Source organism: Zootermopsis nevadensis, unplaced genomic scaffold, assembly GCF_977971745.1.
Source record: "Zootermopsis nevadensis isolate Lab colony 2312 unplaced genomic scaffold, Znev_1.0 Znev_ptg000006l, whole genome shotgun sequence".
In the NCBI taxonomy this organism is placed as follows: domain Eukaryota; kingdom Metazoa; phylum Arthropoda; class Insecta; order Blattodea; family Termopsidae; genus Zootermopsis; species Zootermopsis nevadensis.
In genome coordinates, this window is record NW_028259138.1 from 2,052,229 (window position 1) to 2,079,717 (window position 27,489).

Consider the following 27,489-nt stretch of genomic DNA (forward strand, 5'->3'; position numbering starts at 1 on the left):
GCAGCATGTTCATTCCGCAAAACGGAACATGCCACGAAACATCCGGGTAGCGGGTAGTATGTTGTTGGCAATAATCTGTGAGTGTATGTGACAGCGTAGCGAAGTGGATGTTCGATGTCAACAAGTGTGTTTCATTTACAGTTAATTCGCAATTAAAACGGGTGTATTTCCAAAGTTTGTATAATGTCCGGGCAGTGGGAAGTAGTTGGCAAAAACAAACAGAAACAAAGTGGGCAAACTTTGAAAAGATTGTCTAAAAGTGAAAGAAAGAAGTTTGTTGAAAATGCACCGAAAGTGGAAGATATATGTAAGTTGTTACGTCTCTCTTCGACTAAAGCGTAACGTTAAGGAATACAGTATGTACATGTTTTCTCTTAACACCACGACATTATTTCCAAGTAATAACTACTAAGACGTGCCATATTCAGTAACGTTTGTATATTATCATATATATAACTAAAAATAGTTTATTCTGTCATTGTAACAGTATACGACAAATCTGAATAACTTTCCAATTCAGCATACCATTTAATATTAATATGAAAGCTAATCAGAATACTATGCACCATTATATATACTGAGGGAAAATAAAAAGTGGTTTGAGCCTGTGTAATGTCGTAGAATTGCAGATTATTGTATAATCCTTGACAACCTCCACTTGTGTGGGGGGACTCCTTGCACTTTAGGTCTTCCTCATTTTGTCATTTTAATACCAAACTTTTTAGTGAATTACAAATGGTTCGGATATAACCTACTAGTGTTACATGGTGGATAGCTTTTGATTAACATATGCCTACTTTTATTTGGAATTAAAACTTGAATTACAGAAATAAGTGCATCCATTACATGGTTCAGAATGGTAGTAAAGTTCGAAATAATATTTGTTTAGATTGGAATCATTAATTGTAACCTAACCACATATATCACAGAACACTGAAAGTTTTGATTTGTTGGATTTCCTAGTATAAGAGTAGTTAACAGTTGAAGGCATTTATAATACATTAATAAATAATCATTTCTGTTACAGTGCCATTAGCCGAAGTCAAAACCCTATATACCACACTGGATAATGACAAAGAAAATCATAAACCCTCAGGTAAAGAAACTAACCTTAGAGAAAATGAGGCGAAGAAAGCACAAAAGAAACAGCCGGTGAAAAAAAAGGAAGTAAAAGAAAAACCACCAACTCCAAAGTCATTGGAAATGGCAGTAAGATTGGTAAGATATTTTTATAAGTGGCTGATCCTCCATTTACCATATTTAATGTAGAAAAGAGTGGATTTATCCTGGATGTGCCATAGTTACAACAATTGGTGAGTGAACAAATTGAGTTGATTTATTCCTGGTTTATTTTAATTCTAAATAACAATTAGAAAGCTAACATTGACAAGGCTTATCATTGAAAAATACATACATTGGAGTGTAACATATGTTTTTATCAGAGTTCACAGAAGAAAAAATGTTTGTTCTTGTAATTGCATTATTTTCTGTGAAGATAAGTGCACTGGTATATTGGTATGTAAGTCAACTATATGTATGATCTGAACCTTTATGGTGACTAAATATAATAAATTCTTCTTAGGCTACCTGCCATGTCAGTTGATTGAAAGGTGAAAAAAACAACGTTTTGAGAACCATCTTTGTCCTCGTCCTTTGGGTATTGAAGTACATGGCTGGTAGCGTGAGAAGAATTTATTATAAGTTAACTATATGTTTATATGATTGTCAGAATGTAAATATTAACTAAATATTTTGTCATACTATAAGTATATTATTTATTTGCCTTCAAAATGAGTTTGTATCTAAACATAATTTCTTGAAGAAGGTCTGAGGTTTGAATTTTAACCTGGAGACTGGTTGTCCTTGCTCAGGAGTTTTGTTGTTTTACTCGGTTTTCCAGGAAAATGCTTTCTTTAATACTGCATTAATGAGGTCACAATTAGTTCCCTTCACATCCTTCCTAATTCATAATTACAGTAAACCATTAATTAATGGATTTTGAATTTAATGGACACAATGTGGTATTGCCAAATTCTTTTTTGAATTTGAGGCATTAATGGACATTTTCAGTTTGTATTACTAATGTGTTTAATGGTGTTCTTAATGGATGTTGTGATTTAAGGATGCCTTACTGACAACATAATAACAACTGTGCAATTTAACAATCAGCATTACTGGAGACCCCTTTCCACCTGTTATTCCATTAAATTGAGGGTTTGTTGTTGGTATATTTGATGCTATATAAACTTTTGTTTCTTAAAGCATCATTAAACAACTCAAGAATCAGTCCTATAACAATGAAAGTGTTGCAGTAATAAAATTTTTTGTTTCAGATTGATGTGGATGAACTAGCAAATGAACTGGAGATTGGCCAGGCTCGTTTCCAGGATGCACCACTGATGTGGCTGAAAGGATTGGCTGAATATCTGAATGTTAAACTAGAGCACAGTAATCCTGTGCTTAATCCCAAAGCTATTGACTATCCGCTGTGTGTGCTGTCTGGTGAGATTCGGGATGTCCTCAGACGAGCATTCAAGGATGCCGGGGAAGCAGCTGTCCAGCACTTTTTCCATATATGTCTTACTGCCATGGCTGATGACATGATCAGAGGTTTGAGATCTATCAGATTTTTTTGTATTGAATGATAATATAATAAAACAAGAATCTAGTAATACCTTATTGAACATTTTTTATGTTTTTTCAGAAGAAAGCTTTTAGTTAGTTAGCTATTACAGGGTCATTGTAACATATTATAATTATATTATTATTAAGTAATCATCTCCACACAACAGTATTTGTTAATGTATGCACTCTGCACTTATTTGTCACATCTTGACATTTATTTTACTACTGTAATTAGAATATCTTCAGAAACTATTCTATTATGGTTGATGTCAAGAGTGTGTAGGATTGGCTCAAATGAGCAAATATAAAAGACAGCCACCCTGTGAACTGCATTTCATTTTGTTGCAAATAATTATAGACCCTCACACAAGACCTACTGTTGGTAAACAGTGCTGGATTCTGGTTGGCAATGGGGTGTACTTTAAACAGATAGGCATTGCCATAAATGTGGAACCCAGTATGTTAATTGTATGCATATCAGTAAAATTCAGTTACTACAAAAATGTAAAAGGCACAAACCATAAGAAGTACTAAATATTTAAGGTTTACTAATTTGATTTAACATTATGCCTTTTTCTAGCTATAACATAAAATCGACAATTTCTTATATACATTTGCTGTACAACAGTGGTAGAACACTGCTTTACATGAAGCTCAAACCATATTCACTCTTTTCTGAATTATATACTAATCTGTTTCTAAGAAATTAAGTTAACCCGAAATTGTTGTAGCTTTCATTTTGCTACCATTATCAGTTATAACAACATTTAAAGCATTTAGATAATTTGTGTGTGATATCCTGTAACAAATATTACTAATATACTTCCAGGTAGTTCATTGATATATGGATATAAAATAATGCTGCAACTATTAGCGTACCAGAATCCAAGCATTACAGTCTCAAACATTCAAAAAGTGACAGCACTTCGCAATTCTTACCAAAACCGTCAGCCAATTGGACTTGCAATCTTGTGGGCATTGGGTCAAGGAGGAACGAAAGATATACAGATTGGTTTGAAAGGTTTGTATTTTAATCTTAAATTTGAATTGAAAACTTTCTTTTGAATTTTGAGAAGGGTTGAAAGGAAATTTTGTATAGTGAACAGAGACACATTTATAAAGAAAATGAAAAGACAGATAACAGGTACAATATGTGGAGGTGTGCTGGGTTTAGATGTGCAGATATGAATCCATAACTGCTACCACCATCTTAATGCTAATGATATTTATTAGACAGAGAAAATAAATTATTGAATAATTTATGTACACCGGACTCCTAGAATGGCACGTCTCAGCTGTAAAACAAAGATTCTACAGTTATGTATTTATACAAACAAAGTATTTATCACTTAAGAATAGCTTATATCTTCATGTAAATGATCTGTAGTATTTATTTGTTTGGAGTTTTAATACTGGAAACTCTGTAATACCAATGAAAGAACACAACATTTCTTTCTCTGCTCACATAATGAAACATTCTTTGCTTTGCTTATTTTTATGAAATTATGTGTAGATTATAAATTTTTTGTAAGAATGTTTTATAAATGTTTGGTATGTTTATTTTTTTGTATTATTGTTCATTCTGTTGAAAAGGAGAAGTCAAATATGGAAACTTTTATTGGTAAAAATTAAAGATAGGTGGTTTTAAATATCCGTGATAATAATAATAATAATTGTTTGCTCAAAAGTTTTGGCTTACATTAGTGAGAATACACATAGTGAACTGAGGCAAGGCATTATTAGTGTGTATAAAAATTGGGAAGGGATTACTTAAATGTTAAGTCCATTCAGTATGAGTGTTTTTTACAGTAGTGTCAAGAATTGGGATGATTTTCCAGGTAACTATTCCCTTTGGTAGGATACTTGATTGTACATGGTTCTAACTAATGACAGAAAACTAATGATTGTGATTTTTTCTTTCATTTTAGTGTGGTTGGATGTTATGGTACCAGTGATGGACATGAGGAACTATACCAGTTTTGTTGTCAACTATCTTAAAGACATCCTCACCCATAGCCCACAAGGCAGGCCAGTGAACCATGAGCAGTTTTTTGCTGTGCTTGATGTTATCCACTCACCAACAAGCAATCTGCCCAATGATATTCGACAGAAATTGCTTTCTCTCATTCCTTCCCTTAGGGTTTGTATATTTTTAATTTCTGTTTAAAGTGATGAATCTATGTTTCTGCTAGAAAGAAGAGTAGCATTCTGAAGTACCACATTTAAACCATTAGTTTACAAACGCAAGAGAGATTAATTTCAGTCCCAGGATTTACTGCAACAGATTGTAAATATGTGGCCCTTCATATGACAAGGTAACATCCAATGGAAAAGATGGTTTGAGAAACTGGTGATAATATTCAACATTGATTCTGATAAAATTTTTTGTTGAATTATAAATATTTTAACATTGTGACTATTTATTTCCTTTTTGTAGTTTTAAAACATAATTTGAATAAATTATTGGAAATTTTATTTGTTACAAATTAGGAGACGTTTAAATTATATTATTACAGGTTCGGGCAATAAAAGCAGACCCTGAGAAGAGATTACGTAATTTCTTTGAGCCACTTCTCCTGAGACTGGAGCCATCTGCATCAGGAACACTCAAAGAAGAGGTATCAGGTTTATTAATTATTGTGTGTTGCTGTAGGAGATAGGTGAAAATCAAATTTCCCTCTGGGCTTAAGCACCACATGATAGATGTGTATAATGTGTGTGGAGGTGCTTTCTACATTGATTGATTGATGCGGGTGGTCAACTTCACACTCTGGCTGCTTAACTTTAAAGAAATTAGTCCCCATACCCACTGGATGGAATTCTGGGTGGGCTGCAGTTTTAGTCTAAACATGTTGGTTAATAAATAAATATGCTTTTCAGAAATGGAGTTGAATGAAATTTAATCAATGCTGACCTCTCATTTCCATGTAATGCCAAGCTTTACTTAATTGTATTTAATGTCTCTGATTCTGAGGTTCTGATATAAGCTAGCCCCCTTTCCTCCCTCCCTCCCTCCCTCTTGCCACCTTCCTTCAATGCAGACAAAACATTTGTAGCTGAATCAGCCTAGAAATGATGTGTGTCATTTAGCAATCCCAGTAAATCTGAAAATGTGGTACATGAAGGAAAAATGAGGAATATATATTTATTCATTTCAGAGCCAAATTAACAAAAATTTTATATTTCTTTCTTTGTGCCTGCAGCAGGAAGTCACTTTGCAGCAGTAAACACTGCAGTCCATGTTATATAAATAAATGTGAAGTTTCATGTGGTTGTACAAATTGCCAGTGCTTATTCTGTGAAACACTCTACTTTGTGGAGGGAAACCTGCTCTCCTACTGCTTTAATTCTCATAGAGACAAATCATGTTTTCCCTTTTTTAAATTTCATCTGTTCCTGTGCAACGTTTTGAAGTAATATGTAGCAATGCATAATACATTACCCATCAATAGTTGTTTGCTATAGGAATCTATCAAGAGATAAATTAACTACATTTTTTTCAAATTTAGTATGACACATATTCAGTTTGCCATGATCTGAATGGCTAATAAAAGTGGGAACCTGCCTTCCTGCTGTGAATGTTTTAAGAGAAACTAAGAACTGTGATGACATTGGCAGTATGACCTCTGAAATGTTGGTGGAAATCTACCAGACTACATGGCGCAATAACCCAGAAGACAACAATCTTCAGACTCACTGCTGTGGAAACCTCAAATCCTACATGTTCTAGAAGCTTTTTATCTATCACCATAAGGAGCACACAATATTGTTCCCAGAAGGTTTTGCCCTTGCTGACCAGTATATATAGCAGCAAGAGCATCACAAAACACTTTGATGTGTAATAAGTTTGGTCTTGATGACGTTACTCCATTCAGTCAGAGGTTGGCCACTGCTACAGCCATAAGCAGCAACCTGTTGTACTTATTACTACATATTACTAATAAATCTCTTGTACCAGTCTGCTCTCTAGCAGTAATTACTCCAACAGGTGACAGATAACCAACCATCAAAATCTGCTTGACCAACATATTAAACCCACAAAGGTACTTTGTATGGTTTTCCCATGTGTGGTACACAGCAGTAAGCCAAGGGTTCATTTCTGTGTTCACAGGAGCTTTCCATTGAACACTATCCTGAGCCAGTTGAAACTAATCTGTACTAACATTTTGTATGCATTTATCAACTCCGCGTGTGCTACATGTCCTGCCAATCTCAGCCTTCTTGATTTGATACCCCATTAACATTTGATGAAGAGGGTGGTAAATTATGATGCTCCTCATAATTTGACTTTCTCAGTCTCTGTTACATCCTGCCTTATCCTAATATTCTGCTAAGATCTTTGTTTCCAAATTCAGTATGTCATGTTTGTCATTCTTTGTTTCAGCTGTTGATGTGTTTGGTGATGTGTCTAAATAGTGATCAACATTGTTACAGTACCTGGAGGCAGCTGTACACTAAACACCTCCCTCAGTCAGCAATTTTACTTGCCCATATTGGTATGTAACCTGTCAGTGATTCTCAGTTTTCTCTTAATCATGAAATGGTAAAAGAGCAGTGAACTTTCTGAGGATTAGTTCATTATCTGTTGTACATTGTAAAATACAAACAGTATTTTGCAGATCTAATTACTACTGGCATGTCTAAACGTATTTATTTATAATATAATTGACATTAAAATTGAAGAAGCATCATAATCGTCCATATTAAAGAAAAGTTATGCATTGGTGCATATGAAATAGTTAAGCTATGAGAAATATTCTCTGCATTATTAGTTTGGTATATAACAGGAAGAAATGTGATTGTGATTACACTTGTCTGTTAAATCAACCATCAGATACAACTTTTGCTAGCTGCACTTTGTATTGCTGTTTTAGCATCCTACATGTTTTAGCCTTATGGGACATATTCAGGAGCTCTAAGTTTGCCTTTTTGCTTGCCCTATTAGCCTTCAGGTTCATTTATTTCTGATATACAGCAGTATAAAAATGTATTCTTTATTGTTTTAACCATTTTTGTATGAGAATAGAGAATGTAAACCTTCAAATTATGGGCTTCTGGCCAGACTTTAACTGTAGGATAGGCTAAAAGTATTTGACAAAGGTGTGTCATTAAGGTGTGGCATATTATCAAAATTTTCCTTTCATCTACAAGTTCAAAAACCCATAAACTTAGAGACAGAGAATAATTTCAGTAATATGCATCAGTTTAAAGACACAATTAGCAGTTTAGCAGTGTATTGGTATGACATACAACCAGTTGAACTGGGTGTAAACCACAGTGTGTGGTCAACAAATATATCCATATTTGAAAGTTTTTTAAATAAAAGTTATAGAACAAAACAAGATCTTTAGTTTACATTATGTACTAGTCTTTTATTTACATACATTTTGAAAAAATAATATGATATTAACTTTATATAAAATAGGGGTTATGTTGGAATGACAAAATCATTCATTTTCTGTGTGTGTTCACATTCTCCATTCTCCTTTTTTATGTTCACTCACTTTGTCACTCCACCTTGTCTTTGATCTTTCCAACATATTAATTTTGTTGCTTTTGTTGTTTGCGTGTGCACAACATATCTATGCCTTTGTATAAATTTTATCAATAAAATTATCACCATGTTAAGTGGGACCCTTGTTACCATTGCATGGTGTGGCTTCATTCAGGTTATGGAAGAGACAGCCTCCAACTATGGAGGGTATTATTTAGTGTTCTGTCTGACGACAGGTCCATATGAACAGGATCCTTCCATCCTTTTCTCGGACTGGGACCTGTTCATATACGTTCTTGGCAGATGATCCAGAAGTGGTTTGCCGTTGCCTTCTTCTGTGTGTGAATGGAGTAATTGTTGGGATGCCACGGAGAAACTGGGGTAGCCCCCGGAGGAAAACTCCGTGTTGCCCAGACCATGGCCTTGCCCAACACAAGTTATAAATTCGGGCACCGCCGGGAATCGAACCCGAGACCCTAGGATTACAAGGCCAGCGTTCTAACCGCTAGACCACCGTGGCTAACCTATGGAGGGTAGCTGCAAATATATTGAATAAGAAGTCATGGACAGTTGATAAGGGGTAGTCCTCCAGTTTGGGGGTTGCACATGGGGCTAGCAACTCCTCACTATAAAAAAATAATATTTTATGAAATGTTACATAGGGCCTCAGACTAGGACAGATTCTTTGTAAATGAAGGAAAATAGACATGAGATTTGGCACATTCAATGTAAGGGTGGCTACACGCTATGACTTACCGGAAGGCCTGCCTTCCAAGATTAAAATCGGAAGGTAATCCTCAAATCTCTAAGAGTCCACTCATGTAAAGACTTTGTAGCAGGTTTGTGCTCAGTCTTTCATTCTTGAGTTGATGCTACAACATGTTCAGTGAAGTCGATGCGATTGTAATTGGTCTTGCTGTTTCTTTAATGTCTAAAAAACAAAAGAAAGCTAAACCATTCCAAGTGGGTCAAAGTTGGTTAGGTAGACCAAAACATTCTCGCATAAATTTGTTGAATGAAATTCGGTTAGAGCCGACGGACTGCCATAACTACCTGGTCTTACAGAAAATCCAACATGTGGAAATACCTTAGAGATGGATCGTATACTTCTCCACTCGCGCTGCTTCTTTTACATTGTGACACTTTCTTCAACTCTTTTCTGTATGAACTGCGCATATTGTTGATCCTCTTTACTATGGTATCCTTTGTTGCAGTACCATCCACTTCTTGCATTTTTTCAACAAACTTCAAATACGCAGAGTTTCTCAAGTGTTTGTTGGAAGACTGCTTGCTCTTCATGTCATATATACAAACAAGGCAGAGACCTGTACAACTCAATGAATTTGAAGATGAATTCATGAGGCCAGGATCTCATGTCAGCCATCACTTCAATAATGGTGATGTAAAAACTGATGAAACAAACAGGGCTGTATAGTGCTGTGGTGACTGATTGAGATGACTAAATGCTACAAGCCTTGCCTCTACCCTCTTCTCTTCCCACACATGTTACAACTTGTAAACATCCACTAAACCTTGAGGTAAAAAATCAAGCGACTTCAGATTTATTGGAGGCTCGGTTTCTGGCCAAATTCAACACACGCTTCGGTTTGCCGGAAGGTTGACCTTCACAGACGTAAGCCTTCCAGCAAGCTGTAGCGTGTGTGGCCACCTTAAGGAATCTATAGAGGCAGGTTCACTGGGAACAGTTGCAAGAGAAAAAGCAAAATATTAAAATTGATCTTAGAAAAATAGGATTCTGTGGTATGGACTGGGTTCAACTGGCTCAGGACATGGACCAGTGGCGGGCTCTTGTGAACATGGTAATGAACCTTCAGGTTCCATAAAATGTTTGGAATTTCTTGAATGGCTGAGTGACTGTTGGCTTCTTAGGAAGGTCTCACCTTTGTGGAGTTAGTTATTTCATTATCATTTTCTGTGTTCGAGGATTAGGTCCATCATCCTGTTCCCAACTTCAGTTCCATCTTTGGGTTGGCTGCTGACATATCTTCTCCCTTCTGGCCTATAATTTAATATCTGTTTTGGTAATTATTGCAATTCAATTCTATCTAAATGTTGTATCCAGCCCTGATTATATGTTTCTTTCTCATGTATTGAATGTGTCAGCAGCTCGTATTATTTCTTGATATGTTATTTGGTCTTGTCATATATACATCCTTACACTGGCTAAAGACATTTTATTCTGCATTCATCTTTCTTCATCATAATCCATGCTTCTGAATCATATAGTAAGGTTGAATCAGCCAGGACAGTTAAAGATTTCATTTGTTCCTTTGGTTGTTTCTTCCTTCATATTCTTTATATTGTATTGTTTAATTTGGACAAATAATGCTAATAATTGTTATTTATAATTGTAGAAGTAGACTAAAATGTTTTGAAATTTTTCAGACAGTCACTGGGGTGCTATTAAGGAACATGTGGTGAAAATGCTTAGTGAGACGCTTTCTACATTCCAAGTAACCAATGAAGAGCTGAGAAAGGACAAACATAAAGATGAACAACATTTAACACTTTGCCAACATTCCTGTGGGGTAAGTGTTTTAAAATTACCATTGCATGAAAAATTGCAGAATTTGTAGGGGATTTTTCTATTTCTCTGTGTAGCAGCATTTCACATATACATGTATGTTGTATCAATCTTCATAAATATTCTTAAAAACTGCTTATTGTAAAAAATATTTATATATTTCTTATAAATAGAAAAATTAACATATGTTTCAACAATAGACAAGTTACTTTACATTAGCAACTTTTAGTGCTTATTTTTACTGCAAGGTGTAGTTAAAATGGAGGAGAAAATGTTAATGTGTTTACATAATTTTCAAATTATAAAATCATTCTTCCCAAAAATGTTTAATACAATGCTGTTGATAGATAACATATTCTTCATTGGTTTGTATGTTAGTCTGACTGGACATTGCAGTTGAATGGTCAGTACTGTTGCTTCATATGTAGTTGGTTATGGTACTGGATTCAAAGACTGGTCTAGAGACCAGCTACCTTATTTGATATTTGACATGATTTCCTCAATCCCTCAAGGGAAATGCTGGACAGTACCTTAAAATAGGACATAATTATTTTCTTAAAATTCATGATAGAATAGGTAGAATGACTCACTAGTCATTCTACTGTTTGATGTTGCATAACCAGTGCAGGTGGAGAAACAATTAATAATTCCAGAATCTGGTTTCTACTTTTTGTTTCTGTACATTACACAGTTTTAGGACTCATTTCTGCCAAAAGAGTTTAGTGCAATATTGATGAGATGAAAGAGTTTAAATTGATCTGTAACTGCTTTAAATGGATGTTAAGTCTGTAGCCATTGCAAGCACATATTTGGAAAATGTGGACTTTATTTTCTACCAGGAAATGTGGCTGAACATACTCATAGTTATGAAACATAACCTGGTTCTGAATTGAATGACCTAAAGAATAGGGTAGCCATTGGCTCTGTAAGTGTGGACAGACCTTCAGTGCCTGTTAATATGTTAGAATAATTCAGTTAATTAACCTTATCCTATTCATAATGATTAGAAGTTCCTTATAAACATCAGAAAGAACCCTGGGCTATAATGCATCTAGCTTTAAAAGTGATTCACTTCTTGTACACTTCTACTTCCAGCAGTGCCAGCCATAAGCAGTCATATTTTCAATGTCTGTTTCCTCATTCTGGGCTGTAATGTAATTATTTATATAAGATTGTAGTGAAAACAGTTCATAATTTACATATTAAATTTTCTTTAATAATGGTATATGAGATTTTTTCAGATTATCATTGCCTTGCTTGATAACACAACAGCATTGTTTGCTGTGCAGACTTCTTGGTTAGTCTAGAGTGCTCAGAAAGATTCTCACCAGTTTTAGTTTTCCTGTATTATTGTTTTGATATGAATTGTCTTGCTGGGGAATGGCTAATGTTGGTTTTGTAAAGTGAACAGTTGTTTAGAAGCAAGGAATGACTAATTGTTTTGAATGTGTTTAATGCTAAGGTCTGTGCAGTAAATTCCACATATGTATTTCCAGTTCTTCACACATGAGACTATATCTACCACCCCACAATGACTAAAATTAGAGAGGCATGTTTCAGAATGTGTTTATGTGTGGAATGTGCTTAACCTTCTCAGTACCAAGTTATTACCTGAACCTACCCACTAATATTGCCAGGTTATTCTATGTACAAATTCAGTTCAGCAGAGAAAAATTTATGATATTTTTAAGCTAGTTTTATTTGGGGGGGGGGGGGGGGGGTTGTAACAGGGAGATCCTTCAGTTTTCAAGAAAACAACATTTTGAATATTTACATTTTAAATTATATGCCCCAAACATCAGTACATAAGTCAATTGTGGACAAAATGAATGCACATTAGTCTAAGAAACCACAGAGAATATGCTGTTGTAGTTTTTCCCACAACCAAACTACCTCTAACAAAACCTGCCATGTTTACAACTAACAGTGATAGAATTTTGTGAACATTATTTTTTCTACCTCTGCTGCCATAACAAAGAATATTTGGTACCATTCAAAAGCATAGATAGTTGAATTCAAGTCTACACATGACACTTCATGTCATCTGTCAGTCACAAGGCTTGGCTATGAAATTATTCACACAGTATTAGTATTTGCAAAAGTTTCAAGGTGATTATACAGTACAGGTAAATTTGTCTGCTTTTAAGAAGGAATAGGGATTGTGTCAAAATATGTACAGCATCTTAGGGCATGTGGGAAATTGATCTGTAATACTTTCTGGTTGCAGAGAAAAATTATAATCTTTTATTACAACAGGTAATATCACTGAACTATTTCCTTTAACCTGTTGAAACTCAAGATAAAGCTACTGCCCATATGTATGATACACAGTGGGATTATGGAGGTTACCAAAGTACATTACAGATCATAACTTAACCTGTTCAGTTGCACATGCTGATGCTGTCAACCTGCCATAATTGTATACTTTTCTTGGGAATTTTACAAAATGAAATTTCTTACAAAATTTTTACTGGAATGTTTGCTTAGTAATGTTGATATTGCCATATATTATTCTTGTAATTAAAAAGATAAATTTATCATGTGACTGAGTCATGTTTTGATGAGGGTGTTTGCGAGAGTGGGAGTGAAGTTTCACACATTCTTAACCTCAGTAATTGATGAAGGTGAGTGGTCTGCTTCACTCTTCACCTACTTTACCCTCAGAACCCATTGACTAGGAGGGTAAGTGGGCCATAGAGCTGGTCTTGACATGGTGGTGAAGAAAAAGATCCCACTCCTACCAGAAATTGACCCCAGTTTACAAACTGAGATATCCTGATTGGGTTTACATACTTAATTATTTAAATTTATATCCTGCATGTCTTGGGCACATTTGTTGCATAATATTTAAATAATGATAAAAGGTTAACTCCAAACTGAGCAGAGGTGACTGTTGTACTTGATATGTATGGCCATTACTTTGGATCTTGCAATATATCTTTCACTTTTGACTATATCACCAGTAAACTTGTTTTAAACGTAGCTGTGGTTGCACTGTATGCTGTGGTTTTTTGCATGAAGTGAAGCACATTCAGAGCTTGTGTCTGTCCATCTGTACAACTCTTATTTAAATTTCTTTTAATATTTTGAATTTGAGATTTGAAGTTTTCATGGTGATGATGTTGAAGATGTTTTTGTTTTTATGGGGGGGGGTCTGGCACCATATGAACTGGCAGGTAGATGCCAACGTTTCAGAGAAGCATACTGTCTCCATCTTCAGGGCTGAAGTGACAATACTGGGAATCAGAGGAATTATATAGTGTGGCAGGAAGGGAAGCTGTACAGCTGCAGAATGCCATTGTTCTGGCCAAGAAGTCAAGACAGATGGACTGTATCATAAGGGGAGTGACAGAGATCAAATGAACAGGGAAGATGGCTTCTACCTAAGTTGAGCATGAAAGCCTATTATTTGTGACCTGAAGGAACAGAGATATTGTCTCACCAAGCAATCTAACCCATCCTCTGGTGTCCCTGGTAAGGGCTAACTTCTTTTCTCCTACCCTCCCCCTTTATCCACCCCTTCTTCTCTGATGGTTAGAGTCTTGCCATTGACCTAGCTCATTCTCCACCTCTTTCTATCCTGATTGGCATATTCATTCAGACTTCCCTCCCTGCCATACTATATAATCCCCCTGATTCCAACATTGTCACTTCACGAGTGGTCTGACCACTTGGCTACCCTCACTGAGGTTTTCCATGCTCTTTCTCAGTTGTAAGGCAAATGCTAGCCCACTATCCCCAATCATGGAGGCTTTCAGCTAAAGTGATCCCCCCCAAGTCGCAGAGGCTTTCAGCCAAAGCAGCCCCACTCTCTCTGGGTTCAAACCCCAAAGAACCAACCAACCAAAATCCTTTGCTCAAAGGACATGTTGCCTGATGGGATAACCTCTCATCAGCAGCAACAGACCCCAGTTTGAATAGTCAAGGCTCCCGCCATGACAAAACCCCTGTTAGCATAAGCATATTCCCGTTTTAGTCATAAGGCTCTGTTTACCATTTCCAGCAATGCATTCCATACACAGAAATGGTGTTACCTAGCAAGCGACGATGTTTTGTGCTTGCACAGGACTCTGCCCTTAGTTACCTTTTTGGTTGGTGGTTGGCATTGTCAATTCAGCCCTGATCAAGAGAGATGAAGCTCAGGTGGCCCCTGCAAAATTTACTGTGCGAAGAAGTGTGTGACCACATGATGCACAAAAGAACTACTCACAGGAACCAAAACCTGACAAAACAAGCAGCAGTTTTCTGTACTTGTATGACAGGCCGGACAAAGATTGTGCTAGTGACATAGGGAAGTCTGAAGACACCATCATTGTATGGGATCAGGACCAACTGCACTGCACAGCACAGAAGTGGTAATCCTGTGGGACTGGCTGCAGATGTGCAGATGCATGCTGTGGTATGGGATGTGTGTGAAGTTGCAGAGGATTTGGTAGTGTTGCAGCTGGTTGCAAAGAAATGTGAATAATGGACTGTGTAATGAAGATAAATATTGTTACAGCATTATCACCCTTGCATTAATATATTACTGTAGGTTGTTTTGGTCCTATATTTTAAGTCTGGTAAAGACCTCAAAATTACAGTACTGTAATGGGATCCGTAATTTCATGTGGATTCTTGTTGAATTTGAGTTTATTCTGTACTCACTGTGACAATTAATTGTGCTTTGTTACTGCATTTGAAATGACTGAAATAATTGTTCTCTATTAGTTATCCTTTTTGTCATTCAGTTTGTTTGTCTCTAAATCACACTTGCACTCTTTTCTACCCCTCCACTCATATGCATAGCAATGCTTTTGTCTCCAATTACACTCAAAAGAAGGTGTTCTTGTCTTCATGCCAGCGTATTCACAAACAGTGTTGTTCTCCATCTGTCTAACACATAGCTTGTTCACTGACATGGAACAACACCTTGTTGCTTGCTGATTTACAGCTTAACTGTATGTGGCAAACTTTAAAATCAATAACCAATAAATTGCTCAGTATTTCTTGTTTGACTGCTCACCACTAGTTGTATCTGTGTAGAAACCTTCCTCCCTTGTGGCCTCATCAATGTTTTATAGTTCTGGTAATTATGTGAAAGTTTTTTAGTGTTTTCCTACCCATTGAGATATTTTCAGATATTTCCACCAGCCAGCCAGAAGGGTGCTTGAGAAAAATCCATGGCCTACACATTGCATGCACTTCAGGGCTGACCACCATCTGGGAATGAGAAGGGGGGTAGAGACTCCCTCCTTTATGTGCATGTAGGCTAATACTACAGTACACTGCTTTTACAGTAAATTAAAAATTACCTGTGCCCACAAAATATTTTGGACAATTTGACAGATTTATGTGAAGCTTAAGGAGCCGGGATAGCTCAGTCAGTACTTTCCCGGGGGTAAAGCATGGCCGGTGCGTGATGCTGACCATTCAACCCCATCTGGTGCCGAGGTCAAGAAAGAGTAGGAGCTATACCTCTGCCCCCCCCCCCCCCCCCCCCAAAGTGCCTGCATAGGCATGTAACAGGATGCTAAAAAAATGTGAAGCTTATATCATGCCACTAGTAGCCAATCCTACTTTTACAGTTCCCAATATTCTGCAGTTGAGAGATTAGCACTTCTGCTTCATATTTGGGAGATCTGAGCTTCAAATTTTGGCTTGGAAACTTCCTATCTTGGTTGAAATTTTTCCTCAGTTCCTCCAGGCAAATGCCAAAATTAGGCAATGATCATTTCCTTGCATATTGTTTCCATTTCATTATTAACTAAATTATCCTATTGTTTAGTGTTGTGTGGTCTGAGATATTGAAACTGTTGTTAATTAACCAAGAATAAATTAAATAATTTAATCTTAGCTCCATACAGAGTTGAGTGGTCAGCTGAACATGCTGGTTGCTTTATCTCTATATGAGGGGCCATGTTGACAGTTTGATAGGATGCTGGTCAGGACCCAGAGCTGGTCTGGATGTGATGGCTGAGTGAAAATCTGTCATGCAACCCATATTCAGTTAAATTATATGGGGAAATATATGCACAAAAAAGGTATAAATTACTTGGTATCAAAATAATAATAAAAAAGATGGATAATATGTGATTACCTACTACCATCAGAATATTAGATTGACTAACAAAAATTAAACTTACCTTTATTTAGTGTTTATTAATATATAATTCTGGTTCATTGAAATTTTCACAAAAGGTTCTATGAGCTGACAAAAAACTGAGGAAGATAAGGAAACTGACTGCTTTCTTTAGGATCAGTTGCCTGATTATCAGAATTTTGACAGTGCATAGAATATTAACTATGGTAAGGTAACTGGTACAGATCAGTGATTATGTGATGTACTATTTATACAGAATATGTGCATAACAATATAGAAGTTTGATTCGATTGTGTGTGGTTAGGTTGGTTTGTGTTGGTGCATGTATCTAAACATCTAGCTGCACAACACCCATGCTTGTCCAGACTTCTTGGTTAGGTTAATTTTTTTTTTGTATGGTACGCTATGTTAAGTTTGTGTTGACTTTATTGTAGAAGGTTGTTTAGCAAGGGTGTTGAGAGAGTAGCTCAGAGTTGTTGAGGGTGGAGTTTGCCAGTTGAGTAGGTTAGGTTGCAATGAAGTCATCTGGGGTGACCAGCCATGTGGCAATGGAGACTATCCAGCATTTCAAATGCTGTCTCTGCCACCATCATTTGGAGTTAATATGAAGCCCTTAAAACTTAAATAGGTTACTTTGATTTTGGCGTTGGTTTATATTTTCTACAGTGAAGATGGATGCGATAGGTTCTTCAGAAACTTTTGTAATCACGTACATTACTATTCAGTGTGATAACCCAGGAGATAAATATTCATACCTGTGAAAACCTAAGGTATATTCATTGTCACCGTTTAATGTTCAGGAAAATGGATGTATCCGTAGTTTATTCGTATGATTGCATCAAGTCCGTTATATGTTAATTTAATTTAGTTGGTACAGAAAGCGCATCATAGTGAACCTTTTGATTGCGCGCTCAAAATAGATATAATAAATATTACTAATGTCGCATTAAAGACATTTTGTGGAGGGAATTTTAAGGATTATTCACACCTTAAACACTATTTAATAAGTGTTGTGTATTACAGTTCACATATTTGTGGCAGATATTTGCTATTGCGTAAGGGTAACCATTCCTCGTGGCGGATGTATTGATCGCTTCGGGCATATACCATACAGAGTGTGACAGGGAAGGTCGTGTAGTAGTAGCTGCAAGGTGGTGGTTATTGGCAAAGCAGCTCTCCTGCATAGGCATACTGCAGTATTAGAGCGTTTTGTGTATGTAGTACATGTTCGTTACGGTACTGATTCATTTGCATCGTTGTTGACAGTGACTTTGTAACGAACTAAAAATGCAAGATTAATACGTAGAAATGAATTTTGTGGTGTGAATGCAAAGAATTTGTACAACAACAAAGTAAGCATACAATTATTAACTTGGTCTCTGTATTTATTGAGACATTTTATTGCCTGTTCCTACCTCGTTTGTATACACATTTGAATAAACCAGCATTTGTAGAACTCGCAATAGTGACAATGCCTTTTATTAGTTTGATTATAAATTCATAATGAGGTTCAACATTGCGCGAATAGTTCTCTCTCTCTCTCTATATATAAAATAATTTCATGTTCCATTGTTCAGGCTTCAGATTAAAATTAAGGGATGGATTCGTTTGCTCAATTGTACTCGATTGCAGTAGCCGGAAATTACTTCACACATATACCCGGTTTTGTTTAATAAGATTTTCAAAAATACATGGTAGACCGTACACAATGATTAATAGTGTTGTTAAACTGTGTTGTGTTATAATCGTATACAGAAATGATTTGCGTTATTAAGAGCAGAGTTTATTCGCATATCGCTCGGATATCCATTTCAGAATAAGTTGAACCATTTGTCTCTGATTGAGGTTAGAAAGGTTTCACATACGTGTTCTGTTGTTAGTAGTATGTAGTGAAATAGAATTGTATTTACATTCTATAGATCCTTCATAGCCCATGTATGCAGAACATGTCATAGCACAAATACAATACTTGTTTCGAATACAAATATAAATTATATACTTCATACATAAATTACATATTTATGACAATAATTCAAAGTCAACTACAATATTACTACAAAAGTAATTACACAAGAAAGTATACCTACTATTGCTAACAAGCACTTATAATAGCTGAGAATTTTTGGTTAAGATTAATTCTTCTATGGAGTAGAAGTGAGGTAGATACTTTTTAGTGCTAGCTTTACATCATGATTCCGAATTTTATAGCGGGTGGAAGATTATCAAATAGCTTAATTCCAGTATAACTGACTAGATGGCTTAGGGAACCTAAAGGTTTACCACTGAATTAACCAAAACCCTCCACTGGTCCCTGCCTTGGGCCAGCAAAATCCAATCACCTTCATGTCATATTTCCCATAGATCCTGCTTGATATTGTTCTACCATTTTCATCTAGGTCTCCCCAGCAGTCTCTTCCCTTCAGGTTTCCTGATCAATACCTAGTGCACACATCTTGCCCCATTCATGTGCGCCACATGCCCTGACCATCTCCTTCTTGACCATGAGAATACTTAGCTAGTTGAGAAATCCTCTGTCTTTTATAGAATCAGAGTTTATTAGTGGTATTCACTAGAGCCTGCTTTTCCTTTTTCTTTTACTTATATTCCCTAAGCTTATGCATGATTATAGTTACAAAGAAGCATCAGTAAAGAATATAAAAAAATGCATATAAGCAAAACTGTTTACACTTTGAAGGACACTAATGCCAATGGCATTGTCCACCCTGTTGCATAGTGTTTGATTGATTTTCACCTTATTTTCATGTGAAAAGGAAATGGTGTAATGATGCTTACCTCCTTAAATGTCCCCCTTCCCTCCGCCCTTCAAATGTAGCCATACATATTTGTCTGTTACAGCTTTGGGGCATGTTTATAAAATGCTTTGAATTCTGTGATAATTGTTTTGGGTGGCATCAATATTACTACATTGTGTGTGACATAGTGGAGAATAGACAGTTTCTACTGCTTCATGCCGTGTATGGTGAAATGTTCAATCCATTTATGAATTGTCTTAAATTTTTTGCTTGTTTTATTCTACGACCATAGTTTTGTTTCTGCTGGCAGACTTTTAAACTTTTTGATGTCTTGCGTTGTCAGGATAATTGAAGTTCTTTTGCTTTCCAGGAAGTAATGTATGTAACAGTTGTCTCGGTGACAGAATTTCCAAGTTTATATATCTCTGCCTTTTATAGGGGGAGATAAATTGTTATTACTACTCAAGAAGTAAGAGAGATACCTTAAACAGTAAACGTTATTATGAGTAAAATTATAGTTTTAATTATTTTCGTGCTTACTTTTCTGGAAAGTTCAGTTAAAAGTTTCTGAAGTGAACAGCAAAAGTTTTTCTGAACTAATTCAATTCCAGATTTAGTATTTTCTTGCAACAGTTTAAGTTTCGTTATATTAGAATGTCTTGGAATTTAGTTACAAGGAACATTATATTTTAAACTTATTACTTTGCTACTGGCACATGAACAAATAAATTTTAATGTACCCACTGAAACCAGTAATTTTACTATTATAAAGGCAATTAAAAAATTAAGCAGTTTTACTGTAAATTCTAATAATAATCTCATAGCAGTGTTACCCTATTTTCACTTCTTTTTGTGACTGATGCCCATTTCAGATGCACATTTTTATAAGTACTGACTTTTCAGTTGTCCCAAACAGGTTGATTATTCTGCTTATGAAACTCAGCACATATTACAGTCAGTTGTTGCACATAATATGAGAGTCAACATCATCTGCCAACCTTTAAATCTTTTCATCTATTTGTAAACTTTCCTGTGGGTCCTATAGTTATTATCATATTGAATTGTCATTCTTCCATAAATATTATTGTTCATGTCCTATGAATGTAGCAGGTAGATTAAATGTGTTGCAGTGTTATCTCTATACAGCTAGGTTCAAATGTTGCAGGTTCACATTGTTTATAACATCATTATTCAGTGTTGCCATCCTAACTGTTGAAGCGAATTGAAGTCACTTTTATTTTTGACTTCTATATATCAAAACTAGAATCTAGTGATGTCATTAATTGATCTGATATATTGGGAGAAGGATAAAACTTAATATTTTGTAAACATAGTACTGGTTTTAGAGAAGAAATGTTGGTGCACTGAAAAAAAAAGTTTCATTCTTTTGTTGTGTCATCCCAATAGTTATACAGAGTAGTGTCCATCTGTTAGCAACTGTCAGGAATTCTTATTTTGGTGCATGCTTGTACATAATTTATACACTAAACACTTCATTGTTTGAATTCTCAGGCTGTAATTGAGGTTCTTATTGTTTTAGTAAGCTTTGGTGTACAAAAAAACCTAATATATTTTTGTCCTATTAGAATGCCTGCTGGTGTATGTGGTGCTTGTCATCACATGTGTGATGAGAAACAGTCTGTTGAATGTATAGGACCTTGTGCAGCATATTATCATTTGAGCTGCGCGAAAATTGATACCAGTGAACGTGAATTCTTCATTGTTGATGGAGTTTCTGTTTATAAATGTCATAATTGTACCAGACGAGGAAATAATGATGTTTGTGTAACACCTATTGCAAGTTGCCAGAAAGTTAAAGCAACTGAAATCAGTCTGTTACCTGGTCAAAATAAATGTATTGAGAATAATTTTGAATGTTTGGTAGTTGACAAACTAAATATTTTAAAAGAAAATGGTGATTCTATGTTACATCATCTAAAGGAGATTGTAAATAAGATGGAGAAAATCTCAGCAGACCTGAATGTGTTAAGAACTGAAAATGAGATGGTTAAATGTATTTTAACTGAATGTTTGAAACAAAATGAGGCATGTTCGTTTATGAAGCCAAATAATCCCCTTTCATTATCAAAGTTTATCAAGTCTTCATCTAAGAGTGGAACAGATAATTGTACAGGAGATCCCTTGGCAGCAGAAGATATCAATTTCAAAATTGTCCACAAAAGAATTAAGACTCAGAGGGCAGAATTGTCATCACCAATAAGTACATCAGCACAGAAGATAGAAGCTTGCTTTAACTCTGGAGTATCAACTAGTGCAATAAAGCCTAAGATGAAAGCCTTGCCTGAAGTAAAGGCAGATGAGGTAAAATAATTATTAGAATTTTACAATTAGAAGTGTTCACTGCGGAAAATTTAGGACTGTTCCAATTTGTTTTACTTCATACTACATCCATGGTATATGGTCATCCTTGAAAAGCTTTTTCTGAACTGTTTTAAGAAATTCATTGGTCTAATGGAGCAGAAAGAATCATTACTGCATTCAGAAACAAACTCTGATCCATTTGAACTCCAGTCCTTCATAAGCCTTCATGGTATGGTTGGTGGGACATCTTTACCACTAGATGTGCCTGTTTCATATTCAGGAAGTTCTGACTTCATTCTAAATCTGGTGGCTTGCTGGCTTGAGTTTTTGGTAGTTTTCTTGAGCCCCTCCCAACAGATATCAGAACAGTGTCTCAAACTGAGCCATAACTGCTTCTTTTCAATTTATCGTTCCCTAATCCTATCATTTAATTCTAAATAAATGTGCAGTTGCAAGCATCATTTCATAGAATAAATATTCTCCTGTTTAATCTATGTCTCCTAAGCAGACCCTTCAGTTGTGGTTTTCCAACTAAAATTTCATATGGATTTCTCGTATCTCCCATATATATACTGCATGTCTTGCCCTTCTTTTCCTTCTTGAATTGTAACATTAAACTATTAGGTGAAGAATACACATTATGAGCCATCTAACTTCTATCTCCCCACAGTCCCTTGTTACTTCGTGTTTGTAGATCATAATATTCTTGGTGTTTTTTATCAAACACCCTCAATTTTTATTATTCACTCGGAGTGAGACACTAGTATTTGCAGCCATATTAAGTAACAGGTAAAAATTATAGTCTTGCATATTTTAATTTTAGATTTCTAGGTAGGATACAGGAAGATTTAAGATTGTGAACTTAATGGTGGCAAGAATTTTTTTAAATTTAATCAGCCCTTCATTTCATCTTGAATATAAATTTTGGTTGTTATTCTGAAGTTTCTGCTCTTGTCTTTGCTGTATGAATGCTGGTCCATTTCTTTATAAGGAGAAAGCAATGGTAAACTTAGTACCTTAATTCTTGAAGAGCTGGCCATTTGCTGCTTTCTGTAATATTAATATCATGCTTAGGGTATAAAATAATATGCTCTATTTTACTGGCTGTGACAACATTACTATCATGCATGGTGGAATTCTTCAGAGTTGAGCTGGTTTTTAAATTGCAGTATTAATTATTCTGGAAGGTAACATTTTTTGATGTAAATATGTCTATACGGAAGGGTCATTCAGCAAAAAAGCGTAACGAAGATGTGTAAGATCTATATCAACAATGTGTAAATATGGACCGACAACAATGGTTATGTTACCTAAGAAACTAATTGTTAAATCTGTTTACTCAGCATTGTTGTGTTACATTACTGCTGTCAACAACAGTGGTCAGCTTTTATATGAACTCCTGCGTGTATTGTTATGTTACCTAATTGTTACATCATCTGTTTACTCAGAATTGTTGTGTTACATTACTGCCGTCAACAATCCGCTTTCATTATTGCGGAAAGAGCTGAGCTGTGAATCGCTTGTAGAAGAAGTGCGTCGTAGACTAGATAATTTTGTGCTGGAATTATTACATTACATTTCATTACATTACAGAGACGTATTTACGTCAGATTCTCCGGAACCGTGGTTCCACTGTCAACTTTTTTGTTGTAGGAACTTCTGAAGAAGATGACTGTATCAAGAACATTCCCATGGAAACTTGGAAGTTTCCTGTTGCTGTTAGCAATTGCTGGACTCCTTTCATATGACATCAGGAAACATGGATCATTCCATTGTAAGTCTTGGTTGATCTAAATCAGTTGCAAACAACATTGGTGTAAGGTCTAGGTCTTTACAGACTGCAACGTCAGTTACTCAGAAAGTACAAGTAAATCACTACGTTCATCTTGTATGTGCCATTGAATATGCTATTATTTCTGCATTAGTCATATTTCTATATATCCTGTTGTGTTATTTATGAATACGATTTTTGTCTTACTATTAGAATTATTGACACAAACAAGGAAACTGAATTAATGCATGAATTACACGTTGACTCTAGAGCAGAGGATTACTTGGGAAGCTGGTAGGCATTCAGGTTATTGAGAAATGGTCTGCCCTGTATGACATTTGAAGGTTTATTCATTGCCGTGCTGACAAGTACCTACCATTAAACCATTTCTTGATGCAGTTTAATATAGTCCACACCCTTGCATCCTATTTAATGTCCATTTTAATATCGTTTTCTAATCAGTACCTATACTAAGAGGTCTCTACCATTCATATTTTGTGACAAATTTTGTATGCATTTTTTATCTCCTATACGTGGTCATGTCTGTCCTTTTCTTTTGATTTGGACCTCATAATATTATTTGGAGAAGAGAAGAAATTAAAGTCTTCGCTTATTATACAATTTATCAATCTTCCTTTCACCTCCTCTTAAGTACATTTATTCTCCTCAATGCTCTATTTTAAAACACCCTTGGTTAACAATTCCCTTAGAATGAGAGATGATGTTTTACACCCTTAGAAACTGAAATTTGTATGTAAATTATGAGAAAAGATTGCTGAATTTGAGTTGAAATCTGGGACTTCAGATTTACACATCAAGTTTTAAACTGGTTGGGAGTTGACTACATTTTAATCCAAATTAACTGTAACTAAGTGGTAACATAAATAAAGTTCTTCTTCTTCTTCTTATAGCGTTATAACCCTGTGTGGGGCTTAGCTTGTTCGATGAATTTTTTCCATTCTGTCCTATCATTCACAATTCTTCTCCATCCCCTTACTCCCATCGTCCTCACATCCTCCCCCACGTCGTCTATCCATCGTTTCCGTGGTCTCCATTCCATCACTCTTCTAGTTACCCTGTTTCCTTCCATTCTTGCAACATGGCCAAGCCAGGCTAACCTTTTGCTTTTGATTAGCCTCACGATATCTGCTCCCTGTATGATACAATCTAGTTCATGATTCATCCTAATTCTCCAGGAGCCATCACTATTCTGTATTGGACCATAGATTTTTCGTAATATTTTGCGTTCAAATATTCTAAGTTGTTGCTCATCAAAGCTAGTTAATGTCCAGGCTTCACATCCATATGTGACTACTGGTCTGATCAGAACTTTATAGATTCTCAGTTTAAGTTCCCTCCCCAGTATTATAGACTTCATTAAATTCTGATAGGCATAATAACATCTATTACCATTCACAATACGTGCTTTAATTTCATTAGTTACTGAATTTATAGTATTAATCTGTGAACCCAGGTAATTAAAATTCTGCACCTGTTCAAAATTATAATGTCCTATTCTCAATTTATTTGTGACATTTCTTGCTGCTCTTGTAACTTTCATATATTTTGTTTTCGATTCATTTATTTTTAGCCCCCTTAATTCTGTTTCTTCTATCAATTTTAATACTGTTTCTTCCAGTGCAGCTTTATTCCTGCTAATAATAGCTATATCATCTGCATATGCACTCATGTGTGTTGATTTCATGCCTATATGTCCTGAGATCTCAAGTTTCCGAATAGATGCTTCCAGCGTCAAGTTAAAGAGCATTGTTGAGAGAGCATCTCCTTGTCTAACTCCCATATTGACATTAAATGGTTTAGTTAGCTCACCATCTACTCTTACTACAGCCTTGGAGTCTTTCAACGTCGCTCTGATGAGCCTGACATATTTAGATGGTATCCCTAATAGGAGAATATCATTTAACATTTGGTCCCTATTGAGACTATCAAATGCTTGTCTGAAGTCCACATATAAATGATTTAAGTCAATATTATATTCATAGGCTTTCTCTTGAATCTGTCTCAATACAAATATCTGGTCTATCGTTGATCTATCTGCTCTAAAGCCACACTGATACTCTCCTAACATCTCTTCTACATATACAACCAATCTATTATATAGAGTACTTGACAAGATTTTATATATTACATTCAGAAGTGTAATTCCTCTATTATTGGTACACTCCATTTTATCTCCTTTTTTATGTATAGGTTGTATTACTCCTAGGGTCCATTCCTCTGGAATCTTTTCTTCTTTCCAGATCAACAATATCAGATAATGTATTCTCTCCCATAACTTGACTCCCCCTTTTTTTAGTAGTTCAGCAGTAATCCCATCACTTCCGGGTGCTTTACCATTTTTCAGACATTTGATTACTTTTTGCACTTCTTCAAACGTAGGATCTTCAATGTAATTATCCACAGTATAATATGTTGGCTGCTCTGTCGCAATTATATTTCCGGTCAGGATACCACTAAAATACTCTTTCCATCTATTAACAATATCACAGTTCTCTGTCAATAGATTTCCTTGACTATCTTTACATGCTACAGCTTTCGGTCTGTATTCTTGTGTTACTTCTTTAAGCTCCTTATGAAATTTTCTACTTTCATTTCTACGATGGTGTTCTAGCATACTGTCGATCTTTCTTCCTAACATTTCTCTTTTCTTCTTTCTACATATTCTGGTGGCCAATATCCGTTTTTCATTATAAAGATTTCTATTAGCTCTCGTATTTCGGTGTAAACATTTCATTCTAGCTTGCTTCTTCTGTTCCACGACCGATCTACATTCATCATCATACCAATCTTCATTTCTTGATCTTCTTGTCTCTCCAACAGTTATATGTGCTGTATTTAAAATTGCATTCTTTATGCAGTTCCATTCATCTTCAATATTAGGCCCTTTTTCTATCTTTTGTAATTCTAAGTTTAAATTACATTGATACTCCTGTACTGTACCCCTATCTTCTAATTTGTCTACATTCCATCTTTTAATTCTTTCCATTTTCCCTTTCATAACCATAGATATTTTTTGCTTCATTCTAAACCCAACTAAATAATGGTCCGAGTTAGAATTTGCCCCTCGGAATGTGCGCATATTTTCCACATCTTTCGTCCATCCCCTAGATACCAATATATGATCTATTTGATTAAAATTATTTGTTCCAAGAATTTTCCAAGTACCCTTATGAATACCTTTCCTTGGGAAGTATGTGCTCATGACCCTTAAATTATTTGCAGCTGCAAATTGTGCTACCCTTAGGCCATTATTATTAGTTTCTTCATGTAGACTGTTCCTTCCAAATAGTTTGACATAGACTTCTTCTTTCCCAAGCTTTGCATTATAATCACCAAGTACTATTATCATGTCATGTTTCGAAATTTTATCACATACAGACTGCAATTCATCATAGAAACCATCTACTGCCACCTCTTCTGTCCCCTCGGTTGGTGCATAGACATTAACAAGTGTTATATTATGGAGTTTCCCTTTTACTCTAAGTGTACATATTCTTTCACTTACTGGCGTAAAGGCCAGCACAGCCTTACGCATTTGTCGGGTAACAATAAATCCTACTCCACATTCTCCTTGCCTATTGTCTTTCCCAGAATAATATATGGAGAATTTTGCCTTATTTATTACTCCCTTATTTTTCCATCTAATTTCTTGTATAGCGACAATTTCCATTCTATATTTTATAATTTCATCAGCCATACCATTCATCGCTCCTACTTGTAGCAGAGTGCGCACATTCCATGTTCCAATATGTAGTACCAAATTTTTATCCTTGTTCCTAGCTAATGTTCGTCTTCATGAGGACAGTCCGGCTTCATTCATCAAATTATTCTCAACTTTATTCTTTTTTATGATGCAAGGTTGTTAGCCTTGCGACC

The 27,489-nt window shown here is 35.6% G+C and overlaps 1 protein-coding gene across 3 annotated transcripts in view; it reads left to right on the plus strand.

Annotated features, from left to right (window-relative positions):
- The window catches only part of Tmem214 (Transmembrane protein 214), a 32,669-nt gene continuing 5,180 nt past the window's right edge, over positions 1-27,489 (plus strand). The window contains exons 1-9 of one of the 3 annotated variants that reach the window (XM_022069264.2): positions 1-356; positions 1,028-1,218; positions 2,334-2,610; positions 3,455-3,646; positions 4,554-4,765; positions 5,142-5,243; positions 7,010-7,121; positions 10,526-10,668; positions 23,475-23,595. In XM_022069264.2, the coding sequence (XP_021924956.1) occupies positions 284-356; positions 1,028-1,218; positions 2,334-2,610; positions 3,455-3,646; positions 4,554-4,765; positions 5,142-5,243; positions 7,010-7,121; positions 10,526-10,668; positions 23,475-23,595 (1,423 nt within the window). In that variant the 5' untranslated portion in view covers positions 1-283. Of the gene's footprint in view, positions 357-831; positions 860-1,027; positions 1,219-2,333; positions 2,611-3,454; positions 3,647-4,553; positions 4,766-5,141; positions 5,244-7,009; positions 7,122-10,525; positions 10,669-23,474; positions 23,596-27,489 lie in introns of those variants that run through there. The other 2 variants (XM_022069263.2, XM_022069265.2) reach the window with 2 other exon arrangements.